The sequence below is a fragment of the Grampus griseus genome, assembly GCF_964374135.1.
Source record: "Grampus griseus genome assembly, chromosome: 6".
NCBI lineage: Eukaryota > Metazoa > Chordata > Mammalia > Artiodactyla > Delphinidae > Grampus > Grampus griseus.
The window spans coordinates 85,018,547-85,042,209 of record NC_139000.1 but is presented as its reverse complement, the minus strand read 5'-3'; the positions used below and the strand labels follow the sequence as shown (position 1 = coordinate 85,042,209).

Below are 23,663 nucleotides of genomic sequence, written 5' to 3'. Positions count from 1 at the left end.
CTGTCAGTAATAAACGCCTGACTTCTCCTTCCCATGCGAGTACTGGTCACAGAATCACGTGATTTAGAGGAAACAGCCCTGGCCTCCCTCTAGGGTGACTGGCCTTCCCTTCTCGGAAGACAGGAAGCTCATCACTGATTCTGGCTGTGATGTAACCTGAGGGCTGTGCAGAACCCCATAGGGCTCACACTGGAGGATGGCATGGGGTGGGGGGAAGAAAATTCTCGTGATGCTCTGTTAGTCACCCCGGTTGTGGGAAATGGGCACTCATGGCTGAATCAGTGGCAATCCAGGCTCTTGGCCAGAAGAGCAAGTCTTTATAGCCAGGGAATCCCTTACCTCATGCATCACATATGCATACACACACTTATACACAATACACACATACACACACACACTTATACACACATGCATACACTCATACACAAACGTATACATGTATATACACACTTACACACATGCACATACACAGTTACATGTATGCGTGGGCACATGCACACGCCACACACATACTTACGCAATACGCTGGTGCACACTTGTGCACACACACACAGTATACACACATACACATGCACTCACAACACACCCACTACATTACAATATAAATACTTAGCAGAGGAGTATAAAGGGCCCCAGTTGTGGTCAGAGGGCCTGACATTTAGTCTAAATTGTAATAATTGAACCGTGCTGTTTGGTCTAAATCTCTTAAACTCTTTCCTTCCAGCCTCCAAAGAGCGTGGTTGAATCACATCATCTATAAGGTCTCTTTTCATTGTAAAATTCTGTGATTTCGATGGGACAAGACACATTATTCACCAGAAGCTTGTCCCGGTCCTTTTGCTGTACTGCTGACAGGAACCCCACAGGCTGGAGTCACAGCCTTTGGTGCCTGGCCAGGCCACCCTCACCAAGCGTCAGCCCCTAGTGACGGGCATCAGAGTCCGAGCTCAGGGAAGCCTCTACTGTAGGTACCTGTGAAGCTTCTTTCCTGTCCCTCCTCCCCACTCCCACACACTTCTTCGATTCTTCTGGTCAAAGAATTGCCTTGTGAACAAGAGTCACGGGCAACCTTCTGAGGCTGGGCGTTTCAGCCAGGACTAGCCGCCGTTTCCTGGGGTCATTTCCTGCTCCGCCACATGCATTTCCAGAGCTGCAGATGGAAGGGGGCTGACTGCTCCTTCAGTCCCCTTTCAGGGGCACCTCCCTGACCAGGCGTTCAGTGGGGACAGAAGTTTCTGTCCCTGACGTGGCCCCTGCCTGGCAGCTGCTGAGTCCTCTCACCAGCATGTGACCCTTGGTTGCAATGATAAAAGTGACCTCAACCTCAGGTGGCCATCCAAAGTACAGTCACAGTCCCTGAAAATAGCCCCCTGAGAGCAAATTCCTCGGACAGTCGAGTTGAGCCCCAAGGCTGGTTAGGGGAGCAGGTTCCAGCCCACCAAGCTCTGAGTCCCTGCTGTGAGCGTGGAGCTGGCACCCATGATAGGCAATAGGTGCTCAGCAAACGTCTGGGGAATGATGAATCAGAGCATGTTGCCCTCATAAATGGTGTGGCCTAAGTCGCCAAGAATCCAAAGTCCTGGGGCTTCCCTGGTGGTACAGTGGTTAAGAATCCGCCTGCCAATGCAGGGGACACGGGTTCGAGCCCTGGTCTGGGAAGATCCCACATGCCTCGGAGCAACTAAGCTCGTGCACTACAACTACTGAGCCTGCCCTCTAGAGCCTGCGTGCCACAACTACTGAAGCCCGTGTGCCACAACTACTGAAGCCGCATACCTAGAGCCCGTGCTCCGCAACAAGAGAAGCCACCACAATGAAAAGCCTGTGTACCGCAACGAAGAGTAGCCCCCGCTTGCTGCAACTACAGAAAGCCTGCACTAAGCAACAAAGACCCAACGCAGCCAAAAATAAATAAAAATAAAAATAAAAAAATTAAAAAGAAATACATGTGAAATCACCTGAGTTCTTTCTGCTTCCCCACACCATTCCCAACTTTAGTAATAATTAAGTACCTAATAAACTGGGTTGATTTCCACCCCTGAGAGTTTAGGTTTAATCACTTTCTGGACTGGTTTGTCCCATGAGGTGGGGTACTGGCAAATGAAAACAAAACAAAGAAAAAGAATCCCTTTTGAATTAAACACCAACAAACTAATGCAACAAGCAACAGTTTATTTATTAAAAAAAAAAAAAGGAAAAGAAAAAAAAAGAACTAAAAAGAAAAGAAAACCTTTTTTACTACATCTTATAGATTAAGTAAAAATACCTGTATTAATATATATGTATATACATACTGCATATATATATATACATATGATATAACATTAAAATTACATGCTTCTCAGGACAGAAGAATTAGGACATGTTCCCTTATTTCGATTTAAAACTCTATCACAATTTAAAATCACTGCAAGAAAACTTGCTTCCTTTATTTTCTTTTTCAGACTTCAAGTACAGGAAGTTATCAAACCAGGATCTAAATGTGGAGAACCATCTGCTATGCACAAATGACAACAAACTGCCACAGATCATGAGTCGGGGGTCTTCTGAATTCTCACACAGGTCTTGGCTCCCTAAAACAGTGTCAGCCTTCTACCTGAGATGACAGGGGATGATGAAGCGTGACAGTCTGCAGGTTCCACGTGGATGTTCACACGGACGTTGAAACAAAAGCAAACACAAACATGTCTTATCGTAGCAACAACACTGGCCATGAAATTGCTCTAGAGGAGGTTTCTTTCTCCCCTTTCCTTGTCAAAGGAAACACAAAAATTGCCAAAAAAAAAAAAAAAAAAAAACCTCGGGTGCAGCACCTCTGGCGATGATCAGCATACAGCAAGAGACAGAGAGGGAGCGTTTCTTTCGTGACAGCTCCGGGCTGACTTGGATGATTTCAAACACACCCTCTTCTGCAAAAGGCACTCACATATTGTCTGTTTATAAATCATACAGTGGGATTCCTTACATGGGAGTTTTTCCTACAAATATAAAAGAGATAAGCTGAGGACATGGTATAACAAAGAAAAAAGTATAAGAAATACACATTTTGGATAAATGTGCACTTTTTTTTTTAAAAAGGACAATCAATATAATAGTTTAAAAAAATTTCATTGAAAAGTTAGGAATTCCAGTAAAATTATCAGTAAGAAGCAAGGTACTAGAGGATGAGAGATGGAGGGAGGCTAGCTTTTCAAATGGCCAAAGGAAAGGATAGGGTCTGCTCTTAAACTAGAAAGACCCTTCACACACAACGCAATGTGTGAGAGGAGGGAGGTAGTAGCAGAGAAATAGGTGAAGCGGAAGGGAGGGTGGCGTCCTTCGGGATGTGGGCGTAGGAAAGGACGCACCAGAATCTGCAGTGGGAAAGATGGGCTGTGTCCCCCTTGCCTCTGCAGTTGGAAGAGACCCTGCCCAAGCCAAAGGCTGCCCTCACCGGGACACGACCGAGCTAATGGAATTATAAGACGTGCCACTGTTGCAGCTTGAGGCGTAGGCCTCCTGGCCGTTGCCGTCGAGGTTGATTTTGAACACAGAGGACGCCTTCAGTAGGAAGTCCGCCGCATCCCGGCGCCCCAGCTCCCTCAGTTTGGACATGAGGATGCCGACCGTGCTCTCGGGGTAGGAGGTCCATTCCCGGAGCAGGGCGTGGACCGGGCTCGGGAGGAACTCCTTGGGAGACCCGTTATTGGTGTTGTACTTTGCCACAAGGTCGGGGAGACCCAAGTTCATGGCGAGAAGGCACCAGTCCTTCCCCATGGGATCAGGCGGGTCCAGCAGGCGACTGAGTTTCCTCCGGGTCAGGAGGTTCAGATCTGACGCATGGATGTCCATGCCCAGGCTGGCCTGCGAATAGACGTCGTGACAGCCGAAGCACATGATGCTGCTGAAGCTCTCCCTGTACCCGCCCATGGTGTTAGTCAGCGAGGTCTCCTTGAGGGTCTGTGCCCGGAAGAAGTCTCGCGGCTGGTAGATCATGACGGGCTCGTGGTGCTCTCTCAGCTGCTGGGGGCTCAGGTAGTGCTTCACCGTCAGCAGCCCGGGCAGCGTGGTGGCCATGACGTTCTCGATGGTGCTGCACACCGAGTCCAGCAGGAGGCAGCACTTGATCTTTTCCGTCTCCAGACCGCGAACCTGGACCTCGATGCCCTGGCCGTGGTTGACCAGAAGCACCAGCAGCTCGGCCCCACGGTTGGCAATCTTGCAGCCGTTCACCCACAGGCGGATGTCCGCGTCTCCCTCTGCGCTCTGCTGGTGGATCCACCTGCACAGGTTCACCTGCACCTTGTGAAAGATGCCGCACGGGAAGGGCGTGAGGTGCTCCACGGGGACGACGCGCACGCCGCCGTAGACCCGCACCTCGTCCTCCTCATCCGTCCAGGACCGGTGCAGGTTGTCAGTCTTGATCAGGGCGGGGATGTCCACCATGGTACCGCTGCTCAGGTCCCGGGCGCAGATATCCATGGCATCGAGAATCTGCAGCAGCTCCTCCACGTCGCTGTCGGGCACCAGGCGCTGGACGTCCTCCATGGTGTAGCGGCCCCGGTAATGGTGCAGGGCCCGTGGGGTCTCGACGGAGAGCAGCTTCCCCAGAACGTTGGAGCAGAGCCAGCGGGGGTCTAGGAGCAGCACGTCCTGGACGGTTTCACTCTGCATGATGTTGATCTGCCAGAGGGGACAACGGGAAGTCACTCATAGGAACCTAAATGGCCAGATGCTTCAGCTGCTCAGAGCACTAAAGGGCCTGAGCAGGGATGAAATCTGTGCAGATATTGTAAGGAATGACTCAGCACCTTCATATGGACAGATCTCAAAAATCAATACTGAGCCAAAAAACCAGCTTGGCAATGTCAGAAGGGAGATGCTGAAAAGACTACCTTTGATCCTTATAAAAGGTCAATGTAATAAAAGACAGAGAGAGAGAGAGAGAGAGGGAGAGAGAGGGGAGCCAAATGCAATGGGTGAGTTTTGACTGGATTCTGAGTCCCCAGATAAATACACAAATGAATAAAATTAGCTATAAATGAAATTACTGGGACAAGTGGCAAACACTTGAATGAGGACTATAAATTCAACAATAGTATTATATCAATGTTATGTTTCCAGGAAGTGATAATCAATTATATTGTGGTTATGTGGGAGAATGTCCTTTTCCTTAGGAGGTACAAGCTAAATTTTTTAGGGGTGAAAGGTCATGATGTTTGCAAAGCAAATAAAGAAATAGAAGAGAAAGAGATAAAGCAAAGGTAGCAAAATGTAAACAACTGGTTAAATTAGGTGTCGAGGATATGAGGAGATATTGTACTAGTCTTCTAAGTTCTCTGAATGCTTGAAATTTTTCAAAAAAGATTCAGAATGTTACAATATTAGACTGTTAGGTAAATTTTTAACACACACACATATAAAAAAGGTCTAGAAAGATACGCTACCATGACAGTGGTTGGCCCTGGAGTGGGGAGAGAGGAAAGTGGCGAGAGGTGGCCAAAAGGGACTTAAGCTTTTCCTGTCACATTCATTTCTTTAAAAAGCAGAAGTCAGAAAGAAAAAAGTGGCAACTTTCCCCTTTACAGAACACTTACCCCTCCCTCCCTTCCCTCCCTACTCTGGGCTAGTTCTACAAAGAATGGTGATCCAAGGTGGACTCTGTGCTCACGTGGAGGCTGAGACCCTGGACCTGTTTGCACCAGAAGTACTTTTCTCCCCACAGTCTGGTTTAAATCTTTGAGATGCCTTGTAGATATGATTCTGTTCAAAATTGAGACTTCGAGTGTACATTTCTGGAATGTAGAGCAATATCTACTTAATTTTTGGTAAGGCATTTGGTGGAATACTGCCTGCAATTCAGTCCTAGACACAACTATCTCCTCAGGGTCACAAAAGACAGACTGATAAACTGTCCCGTATTGGAGGAGACTAAGGAGACAGATGACTGAGTGCCGTGTGGAATCCTGAGCCGAAAAAAGACAGGACAACTGATGAAATCTGAAAAGATCCTTAGATTACTTACTAGAGGGCAGGAATAGTACTGGAGGAGGGGCTGGAGGCCGATGAGAATGGGGGCCACCTGATTTAGACTTCCCTTCTTTTTTATTCTGCCTTCATTTACTTATTAATGTCTCAAGGGCAAGGAGGGATGTGTTGTCAAATAATGTGGATTAATCACTATGAGCTAGAAAATTACTGGCAAATGCCACAAGGCAAGAGAATACTGTATTAAAAAGAGTGAGTTTATTATTATGGTTACAATATATATTTTTATATCTAGCACTATATTACAAGGTAAGGTTTGATCCCTTGCTTATCCCCACCCTTGGATTCAATCATTTAAAGTACTGCTGGAGAGACCTTCAAGATGGCGGAGGAGTAAGACATGGAGATCACCCTCCTCCCCACAAATACATCAGAAATACATCTACATGTGGAACAACTCCTACAGAACACCTACTGAACGCTGGCAGAAGACCTCAGACCTCCCAAAAGGCAAGAAACTCCCCCATGTACCTGGGTAGGGCAAAAGAAAAAAAACAGAGACAAAAGAATAGGGACAGGACCTGCACCTCAGGGATGGAGCTGTGAAGGAGGGAAAGTTTCCACACACTAGGAAGCCCCTTCACTGGAGGAGACAGGGGGTGGGCAGGGGGGAAGCTTCGGAGTCACGGAGAAGCACAGCAAGAGGGGTGCAGAGGGCAAAGTGGAGAGATTCCCGCACAGAGGATCGGGGCCGACCAGCACTCACCAGCCCGAGAGGCTTGTCTGCTCATCCGCTGGGACAGGTGGGGGCTGGGAGCTGAGGCTCGGGCTTCGGAGGTCAGACCCCAGGGAGAGGACTGGGGTTGGCTGAGTGAACGCAGCCTGAAGGGGGCTAGTGCGCCACAGCTAGCCGGGAGGGAGGCCGGGAAAAAGTCTGGACATGCCTAAGAGTCAAGAGACCATTGTTTTGGGGTGCATGAGGAGAGAGGATTCAAAGCACCGCCTAAACAAGCTCCAGAGACGGGAGCGAGCCGCGGCTATCCGCGCGGACCCCAGAGACGGGCATGAGACACTAAGGCTGATGCTGCAGCCAGCAAGAAACCTGTGTGCAAGCACAGGACACTATCCACACCTCCCCTCCCCGGAGCCTGTGCAGCCCGCCACCGCCAGGGTTCCGTGATCCAGGGACAACTTCCCCGGGAGAACACATGGTGCGCCGCAGGCTGTTGCAACGTCACGCCGGCCTCTGCCCACCGCAGGATTGCCCCGTATTCTGTACCCCTCCCTCCCCCTGGCCTGAGTGAGCCAGAGACCCCTAATCAGCTGCTACTTTAACCCTGGCCAGTCTGAGCAAAGAACAGACACCCTCAGGCGACCTACACGCAGAGGCAGGGCCAAACCCAAAGCTGAACCCCAGGAGCTGTGCGAACAAAGAGAAAGGGAAATCTCTCCCAGCAACCTCAGGAGCAGCGGATTAAATCTCCACAATCAACTTGATGTACCCTGCATCTCTGGAATACCTGAATAGACAACGAATCATCCCAAAATTGAGGTGGTGGACTTTGGGAGCAACTGTAGACTTGGGGTTTGGTTTCTGCATCTAATTTGTTTTTGGTTTTATGTTTATTGTAGTTTAGTATTTAGAGTTTATTATCATTGGTAGACTTATTTATTGATTTGGTTGCTCTCTTCCTTTTCTTTTTATATATATATATATTTTTTCCTTTTTCTTTTTTTGTGAGTGTGTATGTGTATGCTTCTTTGTGTGATTTTGTCTGTACAGCTTTGCTTTTACCATTTGTCCTAAGGGTTCCGTCTATTCTTTTCTTTTTTAGTATAGTTTTTAGTGCTTGTTATCATTGGTGGATTTGATTTTTTGGTTGCTCTCTTCTTTCTTTCTTTTTTTGAATATTACTTAAAATTGTTTTAAAATTTTTAATAAATTTTTTTATTTTAATGACTTTATTTTCCTTCCTTCCTCCCTCGCTCCCTCCCTCTCTCCCTTCCTTCCTTTCTTTCTTTTTTTTGTGCCTTTTCTTCTGAGCCGTGTGGCTGACTTGGTGCTCTGGACTGGGTGTCAGGCCTGTGCCTCTGAGGTGGGAGAGCCGAGTTCAGGACATTGGTGCACCAGAGACCTCCCAGCTCCACATAATATCAACCGGCGAAAGCTCTCCCAGAGATCTCCATCTCAACGCTAAGACCCAGCTCCACTCAATGACCAGCAAGCTCCAGGGCTGGATACCCTCTGACAAACAACTAGCAAGACAGGAACACAAACCCACCCATCAGCAGAGAGGCTGCCTAAAATCATAATAAGTCCACAAACACCCCAAAACACACCACCAGAAGTGGACCTGCCCACCAGAAAGACAAGATCCAGCCTCATCCACCAGAACACAGGGACTAGTCCCCTCCACCAGGAAGCCTACACAACCCACTGAACCAACCTTAGCCACTGGGGGCAGACACCAAAAACAACAGGAACTATGAACCTGCAGCCTGCGAAAAGGGGACCCCAAACACAATAAGTTAAGAAAAATGAGAAGACAGAGAAACACACAGCAGATGAAGGAGCAAGGTAAAAACCCACCAGATCAAACAAATGAAGAGGGAATAGGCAGTCTACCTGAAAAAGAATTCAGAGTAATGATAGTAAAGATGATCCAAAATCTTGGAAATAGAATGGAGAAAATGCAAGAAACGTTGAACAAGGACCTAGAAGAACTAAAGAGCAAACAAACAATGATGAACAACACAATAAGTGAAATTCAAAATTCTCTAGAAGGGATCAATAGCAGAATAACTGAGGCAGAAGAACGGATAAGTGACCTGGAAGATAAAATACTGGCGATAACTACCGCAGAGCAGAATAAAGAAAAAAAAAAAAGAAAAGAACTGAGGACAGACTCAGAGACCTCTGGGACAACATTAAACGCACCAACATTCGAATTATAGGGGTCCCAGAAAAAGAAGAGAAAAAGAAAGGGACTGAGAAAATATTTGAAGAGATTATAGTTGAAAACTTCCCTAATATGGGAAAGGAAATAGTTAATCAAGTCCAGGAAGCACAGAGCGTCCCAAACAGGATAAACCCAAGGAGAAACACTCCAAGACACATATTAATCAAACTGTCAAAAATTAAATACAAAGAAAAAATATTAAAAGCAGCAAGGGAAAAACAACAAATAACATACAAAGAAATTGCCAAAAGGTTAACAGCTGATCTTTCAGCAGAAACTCTGCAAGCCAGAGGGAGTGGCAGGACATATTTAAAGTGATGAAAGGGAAAAACCTACAACCAAGTTTACTCTACCCAGCAAGGATCTCATTCAGATTCGACAGAGAAATTAAAACCTTTAGAGACAAGCAAAAGCTAAAAGAATTCAGCACCACCAAACCAGCTTTACAACAAATACTAAAGGAACTTCTCTAGACAGGAAACACAAGAGAAGGAAAAGACCTGCAATAACAAACCCAAAACAATTAAGAAAATGGTAATAGGAACATACATATCGATAATTACCTTAAATGTAAATGGATTAAATGCTCCAAACAAAAGACACAGACTGGCTGAATGGATACAAAAACAAGACCCGTATATATGCTGTCTACAAGAGACCCACTTCAGACCTAGTGACACATACAGACTGAAAGTGAGGGGATGGAAAAAGCTATTCCATGAAAATGGAAATCAAAAGAAAGCTGGAGTAGCAATTCTCATATCAGACAAAATAGACTTTAATATAAAGACTATTACAAGAGACAAAGAAGGACACTGCATAATGATCAAGGGATCAATCCAAGAAGAAGATATAACAACTGTAAATATTTATGCACCCAACATAGGAGCACCTCAATACATAAGGCAAATGCTAACAGCCATAAAGGGGAAATCGACAGTAACACTATCATAGTAGGGGACTTTAACATTCCACTCTCACCAACGGACAGATAGTCCAAAATGAAAATAAGTAAGGAAACACAAGCTTTAAATGATACATTAAACAAGATGGACTTAATTGATATTTATAGGACATTCTACCCAAAAACAAGAGAATACACTTTCTTCTCAAGTGCTCATGGAACATTCTCCAGGATAGATCATATCTTAGGTCACAAATCAAGCCTTGGTAAATTTAAGAAAATTGAAATCATGTCAAGTATGTCTTCCGACCACAATGATATCAATTACAGGAAAAAATCTGTAAAGAATACAAACACATGAAGGCTAAACAATACACTGCTAATTAACGAAGAGATCACTGATGAAATCAAAGAGGAAATCAAAAAATACCTAGGAACAAATGACAATGAAAACAGGATGATCCAAAACCTATGGGATGCAGGAAAAGCAGTTCTAAGAGGGAGGTTTATAGAAATACAATCCTACCTCAAGAAACAAGAAACATCTTAAATTAACAAGCTAACCTTACACCTAAAGCAATTAGAGAAAGAAGAACAAAAAACCCCAAAGTTAGAAGAAGGAAAGAAATCATAAAGATCAGATCAGAAATAAATGAAAAAGAAATGAAGGAAATGATAGCAAAGATCAGTAAAACTAAAAGCTGGTTCTTTGAGAAGATAAACAAACTTGATAAACCTTTAGGCAGATTCATTAAGAAAAAAGAGGAGAAGACTCAAATCAATAGAATTAGAAATGAAAAAGGAGAAGTAACAACTGACACTGCAGAAATACAAAGGATCATGAGAGATTACTACAAGCAACTGTATGCCAATAAAATGGACAACCTGGAAGAAATGGACAAATTCTTAGAAATGAACAACTTTCTGAGACTGAACCAGGAAGAAATAGAAAATATGAACAGACCAATCACAAACACTGACATTGAGACTGTGATTAAAAACCTTCCAACAAACAAAAGCCCAGGACCAGATGGCTTCAGAGGCGAATTCTATCAAACATTTAGAGAAGAGCTAACACCTATCCTTCTCAAACTCTTTCAAAATATAGCAGAGGGAGGAACACTCCCAAACTCATTCTACGAGGCCACCATCACCCTGATACCTAAACCAGACCAAGATGTCACAAAGAAAGAAAACTACAGGCCAATTATCACTGATGAACATAGATGCAAAAATCCTCAACAAAATACTAGCAAAGAGAATCCAACAGCACATTAAAAGGATCATACACCATGATCAAGTGGGGTTTACCCCAGGAAGGCAAGGATTCTTCAATATATGCAAATCAATCAATGTGATACACCATATTAACAAACTGAAGGAGAAAAACCATATGATCATCTCAGTAGATGCAGAAAAAGCTTTTGACAAAATTCAACACCCATTTATGATAAAAAACCCTTCAGAAAGTAGGCACAGAGGGAACTTAGCTCAACATAATAAAAGCCACATATGACAAACCCACAGCCAACATTGTTCTCAATGGTGAAAAACTGAAACCATTTCCTCTAAGCTCAGGAAAAAGACAAGGTTGTCCACTCTCACCACTATTATTCAACATAATTTTGGAAGTTTTAGCCACAGCAATCAGAGAAGAAAAAGAAGTAAAAGGAATCCAAGACAGAAAAGAAGAAGTAAAGCTGTCACTGTTTGAGGATGATATGACAGTATACACAGAGAATCCTAAAGATGCTACCAGAAAACTACTAGAGCTAATCAACGAATTTGGTAAAGTAGCAGGATACAAAGTTAATGCACAGAAATCTCTTGCATTCCTATATACTAAGGAATGAAATACCTAGGAATAAACCTACCTAAGGAGACAAAAGACCTGTATGCAGAAAACTATAAGACACTGATGAAAGAAAAAAGATGATACAAACAGATGGAGAGATATACCATGTTCTTGGATTGGAAGAATCAGCATTGTGAAAATGACTATACTACCCAAAGCAATCTATAGATTCAATGCAATGCCTATCAAACTACCAATGACATTTTTCACAGAACTAGAACAAATAATTTCACAATTTCTTTGGAAACACAAAAGACCCTGAATAGCCAATGCAATCCTGAGAAAGAAAAACGGAGCTGGAGGAATCAGGGTCCCTGACTTCAGACTATACTACAAAGCTACAGTAATCAAGACAGTATGGTACTGGCACAAAAACAGAAATATAGATCAATGGAATAGGATAGAAAGCCCAGAGATAAACCCACGCACATATGGTCACCTTATTTTTGATAAAGGAGGCAAGAATATATAATGGAGAAAAGACAGCCTCTTCAATAAGTAGTGCTGGGAAAACTGGACAGCTACATGTAAAAGAATGAAATTAGATCACTCCCTAACACCATACACAAAAATAAACTCAAAGTGTATTAAAGACCTAAATGTAAGGCAGACACTATCAAACTCTTAGAGGAAAACATAGGCAGAACACTCTATGACATAAATCACAGCAAGATCCTTTTTGACACACCTCCTAGAGAAATGGAAATAAAACCAAAAATAAACAAATGGGACCTAATGAATCTTAAAAGCTTTTGCACAGCAAAGGAAAACATAAACAAGACGAAAAGACAACCCTCAGAATGGGAGAGAATATTTGCAAATGAAGCCACTGACACAGGATTAATCTCCAAAATGTACAAGCAGCTCATGCAGCTCAATATCAAAAAAACAAACAACCCAATCCAAAAATGGGCAGAAGAACTAAATAGACATTTCTCTAAAGAAGATATACAGATTGCCCACAAACACATGAAAGGATGCTTAACATCACTAGTCATTAGAGAAATGCAAATCAAAACCACAATGAGGTATCACCTCACACCAGTCAGAATGGTCATCATCAAAAAATCTACAATCAATAAATGCTGGAGAGGGTGTGGAGAAAAGGGAACCCTCTTGCACCGTTTGTGGGAATATAGATTTATACAACCACTATGGAGAACAGTATGGAGGTTCCTTAAAAAACTGAAAATAAACTACCACACGACCCAGGAATCTCATTACTGGGCATATACCTTGAGAAAACCAAAATTCAAAAAGAGTCATGTACCACAATGTTCACTGCAGCTCTATTTACAATAGCCAGGACATGGGAGCAACCTAAGTGTCCATCGACAGATGAATGGATAAAGAAGATGTGGCACATATATACAATGGAATATTACTCAGCCATAAAAAGAAACGAAATTGAGTTATTTGTAGTGAGGTGGATGGACCTAGAGTCTGTCATACAGAGTGAAGTAAGTCAGAAAGAGAAAAACAAATACCGTATGCTAACACACATATATGGAATCTAAAAAAAAAAAGAAAATCGTTCTGAAGAACCTAGGGGCAGGACAGCAATAAAGACGCAGACGTAGAGAATGGACTTGAGGACATGGGGAGGGGGAAGGGTAAGCTAGGACGAGTGGCATGGACATATATATACACTACCAAATGTAAAATAGATAGCTAGTGGGAAGCAGCCGCATACCACAGGGAGATTAGCTCCGTGCTTTGTGACCACCTAGAGGGGTGGTATAGGGAGGGCGGGAGGGAGATGCAAGAGGGAGGGGATATGGGGGTATATGTATACATATAGCTGATTCACTCTGTTATAAAGCAGAAAATAACACAGCATTGTAAAGCAATTATACTCCAATAAAGATGTTACCAAAAAAAAAAAAAAAAAAGTACTGCTGGAGGGGCCAGTAGATTAGCCGGTAGTTTCATTGGAATTTAAAGACTGACACAATCACTGCTTGAGGCTCTAGTTTTTAGGGTCGCTGCTTCTTGATTCAAGTAGAATTTCAAACCTATGTAATCCATGGCCAAGGGCCACACATGGCACCTGAGACTGGGCAGGGAAGCTTCTGGTTTGCAAAATTCCTGGAACTGCTTCTGGTTTTTCATAATCAGAACTGTCTTAGCCCATACTAGCTTACACTGTCTCCTGATTTCACATGATGGAAGAACGTGAAGGCTATGCCCCGTTGAGAGGAACAGGCAGCATATGAAGCAATTAGAACAGGGTTCCCAAACTGCACCCCAGAGCTAAACCAGGAAGAGAGATTCCTATCTCTTGGTCATTTCTGGGGATCACTGCTTGCCGTGTCTTAGTGTCTCCACACGTTCTCTCCCTGAAGATACGTCACTACTATTTCTTGATTGTCTGTGAGCCCAAGAGGTCTGTTTGGAGCTGATACACTCCATGGAGAGCAGCCATCCTGAAGGCTGCAGGAATCACAGCTAAGCATCAGCTGCCCCAGGGAGAGAGAGGAGAGGCCCCGTCACCCAGTGTAGCAGGAACTGTGCTCCCAAACTAAGAGAAGCCGGAAAACAAACCAACCAAAGCAAGACGAAACAACAGCTCTTAAGGTGAACAGGAGAGCAAAGAACTGCAGTTCGGGGAATCACTGGAGCCTTCCTGTGATAGTCGCACGTCTGGAAACATCATGGGTAGTGGGCAGTTGCCACTCGGCCTCCGCAGCTCAGCCCACTGCTCAGCCCACTCAGACACTGGAAATGCATCCCAGGGCCCCCTCCCAGACCCTTGCCAGGGCTGGAGCCCTCACCTCGCCGGCACTGTGGAGCTGCTGGGCGATGCGCCGGAGGTCCACCTCGCTGGCCAGGGGGTTCAGCTGGTCCTGCACGTCGTACACAAACTGCTGCAATGACATCAGCTGGTTGGGCCCGTTGAGCTTCCTCCAGGAGGGCAGGGTGGAGATGATTTTCTCACACAGGTGAGTCATTGGAGGGCAGACCTAGAACATGCAGTACAGGCAGGTCAACGCACAGCTGTGGGGACTCAGGAGGAGCCGGCACAAAACGATGCCGCTCACATCTGCACTGTTGCATGTAATTCTTCGGATGCGCCAGTGATTTTTGGTTAAGTACTGGGGCAGTTTTGTTTTTTCAGTGTTGCCTTTAAGCAGAATCTATTTAACAAATATAAAATTTTATAGAGGCTTTCATTTCCACTGCTCGTCTTAAATAGATGGCAAGGATTCACAAAAAATGGCTTTGGCATTGTGGACTCAATTAACTAACGTTCACGAAGTCCTAATGTTTTCCTCCCTCCCTCTCTTGGAGTGAGGGTTTCAGCCAGGTGATGGCCGCTTTATGAACAAAGAGACAGGAAAAGAGAGTATCATTATCAATATTAGATGGCTTTTTACCAGTAAATTAGGTATTCATGGGGATTACTGTTGAAATATTTCAAATTTGAGTAATTCTTGGTAATTGGCTTGAAATGAGTTTTTAAGCTCTTAACTTGGTTAAATAAATCAGTCTATGTTACAGACTCATAATCAGCACACTTTCCTAGTTAAAAACGCCACGAGCCATACACTGCACTGCATCATTAATCAGGCAGTCCCTTCTCGAATCTCATCTTTTACACCCCCTAAATTCCACTCGCTATTCAACGAACAATATTCCCAGGGATAAAGGCAGTTTGTTTGGTGAGCTTCATCTGCCTGACCACAGAAGTTGGGGGTGTGCGGGATGTGAAGCAGACATCATGCCACACCCCAGCTCAAGACTCTTCAGGGAGCACAGGCCCTCATCCCACCTGGTGAGCAGGCGCTGACCCAGCCACAGACCACTGTTCCCGATCGCCACCCACTGGTTTCCGTGACCAGGTTCTCCAAAGCCCTCTAGGCTTTACCCTGCCCACTGACTCTGCCGTAGCGTACCCCCTTTAGAAAGCGAGGGTCAAGCTTCACGAGAGAGGAGAGGGTTCCTGAAAATTCCAAAAGCATGTCTAGAACTGGAGCCTGGTATTGTAAGCACAGCACTTCTATCAGGCAAACGGTGAGTTATTACTAAAGACGGCACCTGCCATGCAGGGGAGCGAGAGCCATGTCCTCCTTGTTACACTCGAGCTTCGAAGCAGGAACAGTCCCTGGAGCATTTTGTTTTAGGAGTTTTCCATTGGGATATTTGCCCATGTCTTACCCATTTCAGACAGCTTTTTGAATATTATGGATAGCAACCTTTTATACGCCAGGTGCATTGAGAATATTTTTTCCCCAATCTATCTCACCTTTTAACTTTGTTTATGGAATTTATTGGCCAGAAAAATCTTCTATGTTGTCAAATGTATTTGACAAAATATTGGTGTATTTTCTTTGAAAACTTCTGAGGTTTTCTAACTTGGCTGAAAAGGTTTCTCAAAGCACTTCTAAGTTATTTTAAAAATAAATGATCTTGCATTTCCATCAAGATATTACTTTATTTTTTACATTTAAAAGCTTTAATCTGCCTACAGTCTATTTTTGCGCTATGTAGTAAGCAGGAGTTCAACCTCACTTCCTTCTAGGCAAACAGCCAGGTGTGCCAGATCATTTATTAAATAAACATTTTCTCCATTAACTTTAAATAACATCTATGTTGTCTATTAAATTTCTGCAGATGTTCTGATTTACTTCGACACTCACTAATCTATTCCAGTTATTTATTGGTTTATTGATTACAGAGCCTTTATAACATGTTTCATTTATTCTTCTATTGAAATTTTAAGACAAAAACCCAATCTCCTCAACCCCATTCAGATGCTGACTGGAACTGTATGAAGTTTATATAACTTGGGAAAATGAAACACTTAGTAATAAAGTCTTGCCATCCAAGAACGCCACCTTATTCCATTTGGACAGCTATTATGTTATGCTCTTCAGTGAATTTTGTTGGTGACTGTTTTCCTACTTTTCTGCATTTCCCAAATATTTCACAATAAGTCACTTTTGCATTGCTTTTGTAATTTCTAACAAACAATTTTACTTTTACACAAACAACCCAAACTGTCAGAATTTCATATACTCTAACCTTGCCCATAACAACGCTTCATCTCATGGCCATCTCTCCTTGTTTCTCTACTCTTCCTTCCTTACCCCAGGGTAACAGGATAAAAACATGGCCATGCAGACACCGCGTACTGGGTCCCATGAAAACCAGACCAAACCCAGAGGGCCACACAAAGAGGCCCAACTCCTGGGTCACTGGATGGTCCGGGGGAAGGTTGGGTCCAGCCCTCCCCAGGTATACTCACCGAAACAATCTGGCTCCGTATTTCTTGCAGGTGATTTCGAAGTACCTTCATGTCCTTAGACCCAGAAGCCCCGGCATCCAGAACGAACAGCTTATTTGAAATGTGAAGATCGTTCCCAAACCTAAGGAAAGAGCCGTGACCTCCTCAGAGTGACGCAGTCTCACCGGGTGTTTCCACAGAGGGCCAGGCTCCTGCTGGCCCAAAAGGTTGCTGGGAGGCAAGGAAGTTCTGGTGGCCTTGTAGAGACACCCCACACCTGCTGTTGGCTGGACTCTGTAACGTCACCCTGGGGTGGAGGCCTGGGGACACCGCCTGCTCCGGGTGCAGACAGGCGCCCCAGCTTCCACAAAACGGGGGAAACAGCTTCCCCCGATGCAGGAAAGGGGAGGCCTAATGCACTCACTTTACAAGGCAGAAGAAGAGATGCTTCTGCAGGTTGATGGAGTGAGGACAGAGGGATGAGTATGAAATAACACCTTAGATCTAAAATATTAGTAGAAGCCCTATTTCTCACATCAGGAAGATAACAGAGAAGGGTTGTCAGTTGATAAACCAAGAATTCACATTACCAGCATATTAAATAGAACGGCAGGTTCAAACTGTTTTGGGGATAGACACTAAGTAAAAATAGATACGTTTACATTGTGATTCTGTGCACATCCATATTTATAAGTGAAAAAGAAGTTCTCCAAAAATACTTGATACAAAATGTACTCTGATACTTTCCATCACGTCCTTCTCCCCTCCACTCCACTCCAGACCTCCTAAATGAATTTCATGATCCACTAGCAGGTTGCAAGTTACATTCTGAGAAATACTGATGGATGTTCTCACCAAAAAAAAAAAAGATAAATGGGTGAGGTGACGGATACGTTAATTAATGAGATGGAGAGAATCCTTTCACATTGTACACACACATCAAATCGCCGCTTCATACCATTTAAATATCTTACAATTTCACTTGTCAATTATTCCTCCCTAGAGCTGAAAAAAAATACATCCAACAACTAAAAGGAGTTACCTCTGGGCAGGGGTACTCGGGGGCGAGGACAGAAGTGAGAAGGCTGCTGATTTTTATTATGTGCCCTTTACTTCTGTTCGATTTGTTATTATGTGTATTTGGTAAAAGAAATTCGACCAAGCCAAAGAGGCCTTTCAGTTCTTTAATTCCTTTCCCTGGGTCACATGACTTTGGCTGTATCACCCCTGAAGATGCAGCAGCCGACTTACCTGTTCCTGACCTCTTTCAGCAACGAGGTGTCTTTGTCATATCCGAACTCGCCTCCAGCTGGACGAGGAATGTTCATGATGTCGGCGTGGGTGGCCACCAGGACAACTCGGAGTGGGTTCTTCAGCTTGCCGCCAAAGGCTGAGGGCAGAGAGCAAGCCGTTTCACAGGTGGGTCCTCCATCCTGCCCAGCTGAGGTTGCGTGCTCTGCCTGAGGCCTGGGCCGTCTCGCCAGGTGGACATGCAACTTTGCCCGCAGACCCGAGGGCCCCAGACCTGCTGCTAGGAGTGACCTCTGGAAGGCCTAGGCCTGGCCCAGAATGGAATGAGCCTATTTCCTGGGCCTCCGGGAAGATTGCTCAGAAGTGGAGTAGAAGCGACCACAGGGCATAAGGCAGCTTCTCAGATCTTCCTCCAAATAGGCCTTGTTTGCATGGTGAGGAGATGACCAAGGGGACACCCTTTACGAGACAAGAGCAAGCCCGCTGAATGCAGCACCAGCACAGAAATGGCTCAGAAGGGAGACTCCTGCAGTTCACACAGGCAGAGAGCCTCTCACTTATGGGCATGTTTAAAACGAAAACATGAAAAAGAGTGAGAAAGAAAGAGGCAAGGGCTTCCCTGATGGCGCAGTGGTTGAGAGTCCGCCTGCCGATGCAGGGGACATGGGTTCGTGCCCCGGTCCGGGAAGATCCCACATGCCGCGGAGCGGCTGGGCCCGTGGGCCATGGCCGCTGAGCCTGCGCGTCCGGAGCCTGTGCTCTGCAACGGGAGAGGCCACAACAGTGAGAGGCCTGCGTACCGCAAAAAAAAAAAGAGGCAAAATTGGAGGTACTCTGAGGGGAATTAGCCCAATTTATTTTATTATTGTAAGTTTTTCAAAAACGAAATGACTGCTGAGTTTTGCATTTCATCAGGGAAGGCTGCTGCTTTTTTTGTATGAAAAGAAGAAAATAAGTCTGTCCATGCTGTCTTTTCCTTTAGGGATAAGGCTAAGATAATGCATTCAGTTAACACAGTTCCTTTTCCTTCTTTCTTTCTTTCTTTTTTTTTTTTTTTTTGCGGTACGTGGGCCTCTCACTGTTGTGTCCTCTCCCGCTGCGGAGCACAGGCTCTGGACGCGCAGGCTCAGCGGCCATGGCTCAAGGGCCCAGCCGCTCCACGGCATGTGGGATCTTCCCGGACCGGGGCATGAACCCGTGTCCCCTGCATCGGCAGGCAGACTCCCAACCACTGCGCCACCAGGGAAGCCCCCTTTTCTTTCATTTTTGATGGAAATACAGAACGAAGGAGAGCTCATTCTATTAATTATGTACCCATTAGGTAAGGCACAGTAGCTGTCAAAGAGGTATTCCACTTTGCACCTAACAAAAATGACCACAGCCCTAAAATATAGAAAGAAAGCAAGAAATGGCTCTCAAGGAATTGCTCAGAATTGAGTCTTTGTGGCAGAAATATGCAATCATGAAACAACTTGCAGAACAAAAAAAACAGCTGAGCCCTAGGAAACTTCCAGAGTTGAAATCTCCTGATAGGAAGGAGGAACAAGGGTGCCCGCAGCTGTTGGCCACAAGCTGTTGGATCCGGGCGTGACCAGGGTGTGAGGTCAGCAGGAAGGGCACGCCCTCCCTGAGGGGCACCTCGGCTTACCTATGGGTTCTTCAACCGGGACAAGAGACTTCAGAAAACTGAGCCAGAAAACCACTTGATTCAGCTGGATCTCGTAGGGTTCTTCTAGACTGAAAACGATGACATGGATGGACGTGGGATCATTTGCAGCAAAATAGTCATAACAGCAGAAGTATACAGGATTTCCAGAGAACTCCCACACACTGAAATCGCCAACGCCTACAGAGAAAAAGAAAAAGAAAGATTATGATTGTGAAACACCACCACCAAATTTCAATCACAGTTTTTCTCAGCACTTTAGGGATGACCAGTAGGGACAGTGACATTCATCTATTTATTTATGCATCTACTTAAGTATAGATCTACATACGGAATATTTACATTTCCCTATTTCTTATGTCTATGTTTGTTTTTACATCCATGCCTTTTATAATATCTATATCCATAAACCTACTTATATCTGTATCTGCTTATCAATTTTCCTTAATGCCTTCATTATTGTATCTGTATGTCTATCTCTAGCACATCTACTTATAATACCGCAGAGTGGTACACACACACACACACACACACACACACACACACACACACACAACACCCCACACACATGTGTGTATATGCACGCCTATAAGCATACATGGAAAGGTGTACGTGGACACATATATTATGTTTTTCACCCCCAAATATTGGTATATTCACTATGAAATGTAACCTTAATTTTGGTTAAACGGTCACTAAATTCACCTTCCACAGGTGAGTGAGAGACCTGTTTTGGTCGGTCAGAAGGGAGCAGGGTGCCGTGCACAGGTGTAAGGTGCAGTAATTGATGAGTGGCTTTGCACAGGAAGGATGTAAGAGGAGCTGTGAGGAAATTGGGTCCAAGAGGCCACCTCTGCTGGGGAGGTGGCCGAAGGGGCGGGGGGAGGAAGGCTGTGGGTGTGGGTAGGGGGGCAGCTACTCTCCCACTCTCCCACACAGGAGCTCTGGGGACGGCTGCTTTTCCCGCAAGTCTCACGGGTGAGATTCTGACCTGGAGTTCCTAGGCACCCGGAACCTCCTGATGACTGTGCAGACACATGGACACAGTCACCTCTATGCTGCCACATCCCACCAGGTCAGTGACCACCCACCCACTGGCCTCTGGGAAGCCAGGCAGGACCACTTATGTTATAGGATTTCAGGCTCCCTTTCCCTAATTTTTCCCCTTGGTGCTTATCCTGTGCCAGAAATTCTGCAGTTGAGAGTCATTTTGGAAGATCCATAGGGCTTTTCTAGAGCACAGGCGCTCCTGGGGAGCATGGCCCTCTAAGTCTGGCAGCTAAGGCCTTAGTGTGAATAGTTCTGGAACACAGAAATAGGCCCTTTGAGCTTGGGGAGCACTGCGAGGGACGTGGGATGGGGATAATGCCAGGGGAGGACGAAGGATGAGGGTAGGGGTGATGGGTGCTCTCCCTATGCTGCGGGGCCAGCTTTGCTCCTGGCAGCTCAGAGAACACTCAGCTTTTAAGACAGCAGAATGCACACGGACTTTTATTCTATTTCATTAGGGTCCCTGGCCCAGCAGCAGCATCACCAAGAAACTCCCCAGATGGGATGAATCAGACGCTCGAGGGCGGGCTGGCAAGTCTGTGTTTTCACGTGCCCTCCAGGGGATTTGTGCCTACGCTGGAGTCTAAGAACCACTGCTTTAGGTAAACACCCTGAGTATTCTATTTTTCACTGGGTTTAGTATAATAAAAGGGCCTTCATGAAGATGCTCCCAATTTCCACTTTTTGAGAGCCTCTCCCTGCTAGACATCATACTAGGACCTTCAATAAACACGAGCTCATAAAATCCTCACAGCCGTGGGAACTCGGCCTCAGAGAAACTGCTCTATCCCTGCTCCGGACCGTGTCTCGAAGAGGCTTGTGTTCCAGTGCCTTGGGCCCAGCTGGGGGCCCTGGGAGCTCCGGGGGAGCAGCCCTTGTGTTTCGCACTCGAGTATGTCAAAAAGCTAGTGGGACCGTATTTTATGAGATTTCCCATCCAAGTGGAAGTTCGGCAGTACTTTAAAAAATGTACTAATGTACTCAAGTCATTTATTAAGCACCTCTGTGTCCCCAGTGCTCTGCCAGGTGCTGGGGACACCAGGGGGTTTAGTTTTACTTTTTGGGGCTGTTAACCGGCCCTGCTTCAGTCCTGGGTCACTCCCAACATCACTCTGTGCTGGCCCTTCTTCCAACCTTTGTGCGGCTGTGATGGACGCCCGCTGGGCCAGGCTCCCCGGGGGAAGCTCGAGGTCCTTCCCATTTGGGGTGGGAGAGCCATACCGTTCAAATAGGCGTTCTGGATGTCGATGGCCTTTGTGGACTGGTCATCGGCGGAGCAGTGCGGGTGGTGGGACGGGGCCCCGAACACCTCTAGCATCCCCTTGGTGAGGCCCGGCTCGAACATCATGCTGCGGCTCCTGACGTTCACATTCTCACAGCCCGGGTACAGGTTGTTGATGCTCACGGACACTGCAGGCCAGAGAGCAAGCACGTTAGACCTTGCCCCCTGCCCTCCTTCCCAGACTTTGCCCTCTGCCCTTGCCCCACCCCTGCTTCAGCCTGCTTTGTGCGTGTGCCTCTCGCCTATGCTGGGCAGCAATGTTTCCCAGGGACACTGTGTTGATTGTTTGCTTCACCTCCCGCATCCTTTCCTGCGCTGCTCTGTGTCCCGAGAGGCTAACCCCATGGACTGCATCTCCTAGGCTTGCTTGCCATTCGCCTCCGGTGAGGGTCCACCTATGGGAGGCACAGTAGAGGCTGGGAGGAGAGAAAGGTCGAGGTATATATTTTCCCTCCTCACTGCCTGTTGCTTTTCTGATAGCAGTTGTGTCTCTGACCCTAGACGCCCTGGAGGCTTCTCCCCTGGAGCTCCAGCTTTCCCAGGATCCTGACTTCCTCCTCTTGCCTTTTCAGCCTCAGGGGTGGTAACTAATGGCTCCCCTCTGTTCCTAGCCTCCGGATGCTTCACCGTCTCTTGTATGTTCTTGTGAATTGTGCCTGTGACTTTGAACTTTCATTAAATCTCCACCAGGACCCTGACTGATACAGATGAGATGAGTACCACTCTGGTACACGAGATTGTTAGGTTGAATGCAAAATGCATGGCATTAAGTAACGCTGAATCACACAGTGAGAAGCCCATTCCTTTATAAAATCCCCTTGAAGGTCTTTAAATTGCTCTAGTAGCAAGTCTCAATGCGTGACATTAAGTTTTTAGCATGGCTTCAATCCTTGCTAATCTTCCCTTTTAATAAGAGGGAGTGTAAAAAACTATACCCCAATTAAAAAAAAAAGAAAAAGAAAAAGATGGAAGCATGTTCTTCCTCTTTCTAGAAAAAAAAAAAAGAGGGAGTGGGCAACAGTATATAGCTAGATTTTAATCACATTGCTGTTCATTGCATTTATTTTTATTTATGGGTAGTAGTGATATGGGTTTTCCATTTATGGTAAGGACATTAGCGATTTCACTTTCAAACCTATGTCTTTTAGTAAATAAAAAGAATCAGTTTTTAAAATTTTACATAAATAATAATGGTAGAACTTTGTGGGGCAGGGGAATCAGCTGAATAACACATTTGGGTCCCCTCGGCCAGGAGCGGTGCCCTGTGTGCCCTTGGTCCTGACCTCCTTCTGGCTTTTGCCCGTCTCTCGCAACAGACCCCCGACAGCACTGTGAAGGCAGACCTGGCCTCTCCGCTTCAGGGCTAGAACTTGGGTGGGCACAGGGGGAGGCTCCATGAGTGCATCAGGGAGGGGCTCAGTGAACCGAATCGCACCATATAGTTCGTACCTTTGGTTCAGAGTTAATAGTGACAGTCACTGCAAGAGACTAAAGAAATGAC

At 45.5% G+C, this 23,663-nt stretch overlaps 1 protein-coding gene across 2 annotated transcripts in view; it reads right to left on the bottom strand.

The window, feature by feature from the left end:
- Positions 1-2,155: 2,155 nt before the first annotated feature.
- Positions 2,156-23,663, bottom strand: part of DAPK1 (death associated protein kinase 1) — a 209,425-nt gene continuing 187,917 nt past the window's right edge. For both annotated transcript variants that reach the window (XM_082657471.1, XM_082657470.1), the window contains 7 exons: positions 22,102-22,290; positions 19,813-20,010; positions 18,165-18,303; positions 16,935-17,055; positions 14,461-14,649; positions 3,434-4,662; positions 2,156-2,978 (listed from right to left, as the gene is read on the bottom strand). In XM_082657471.1, coding sequence (XP_082513597.1) covers positions 2,945-2,978; positions 3,434-4,662; positions 14,461-14,649; positions 16,935-17,055; positions 18,165-18,303; positions 19,813-20,010; positions 22,102-22,290 — 2,099 coding nt within the window. In that variant the 3' untranslated portion in view covers positions 2,156-2,944. The remainder of the gene's footprint in view (positions 2,979-3,433; positions 4,663-14,460; positions 14,650-16,934; positions 17,056-18,164; positions 18,304-19,812; positions 20,011-22,101; positions 22,291-23,663) is intronic.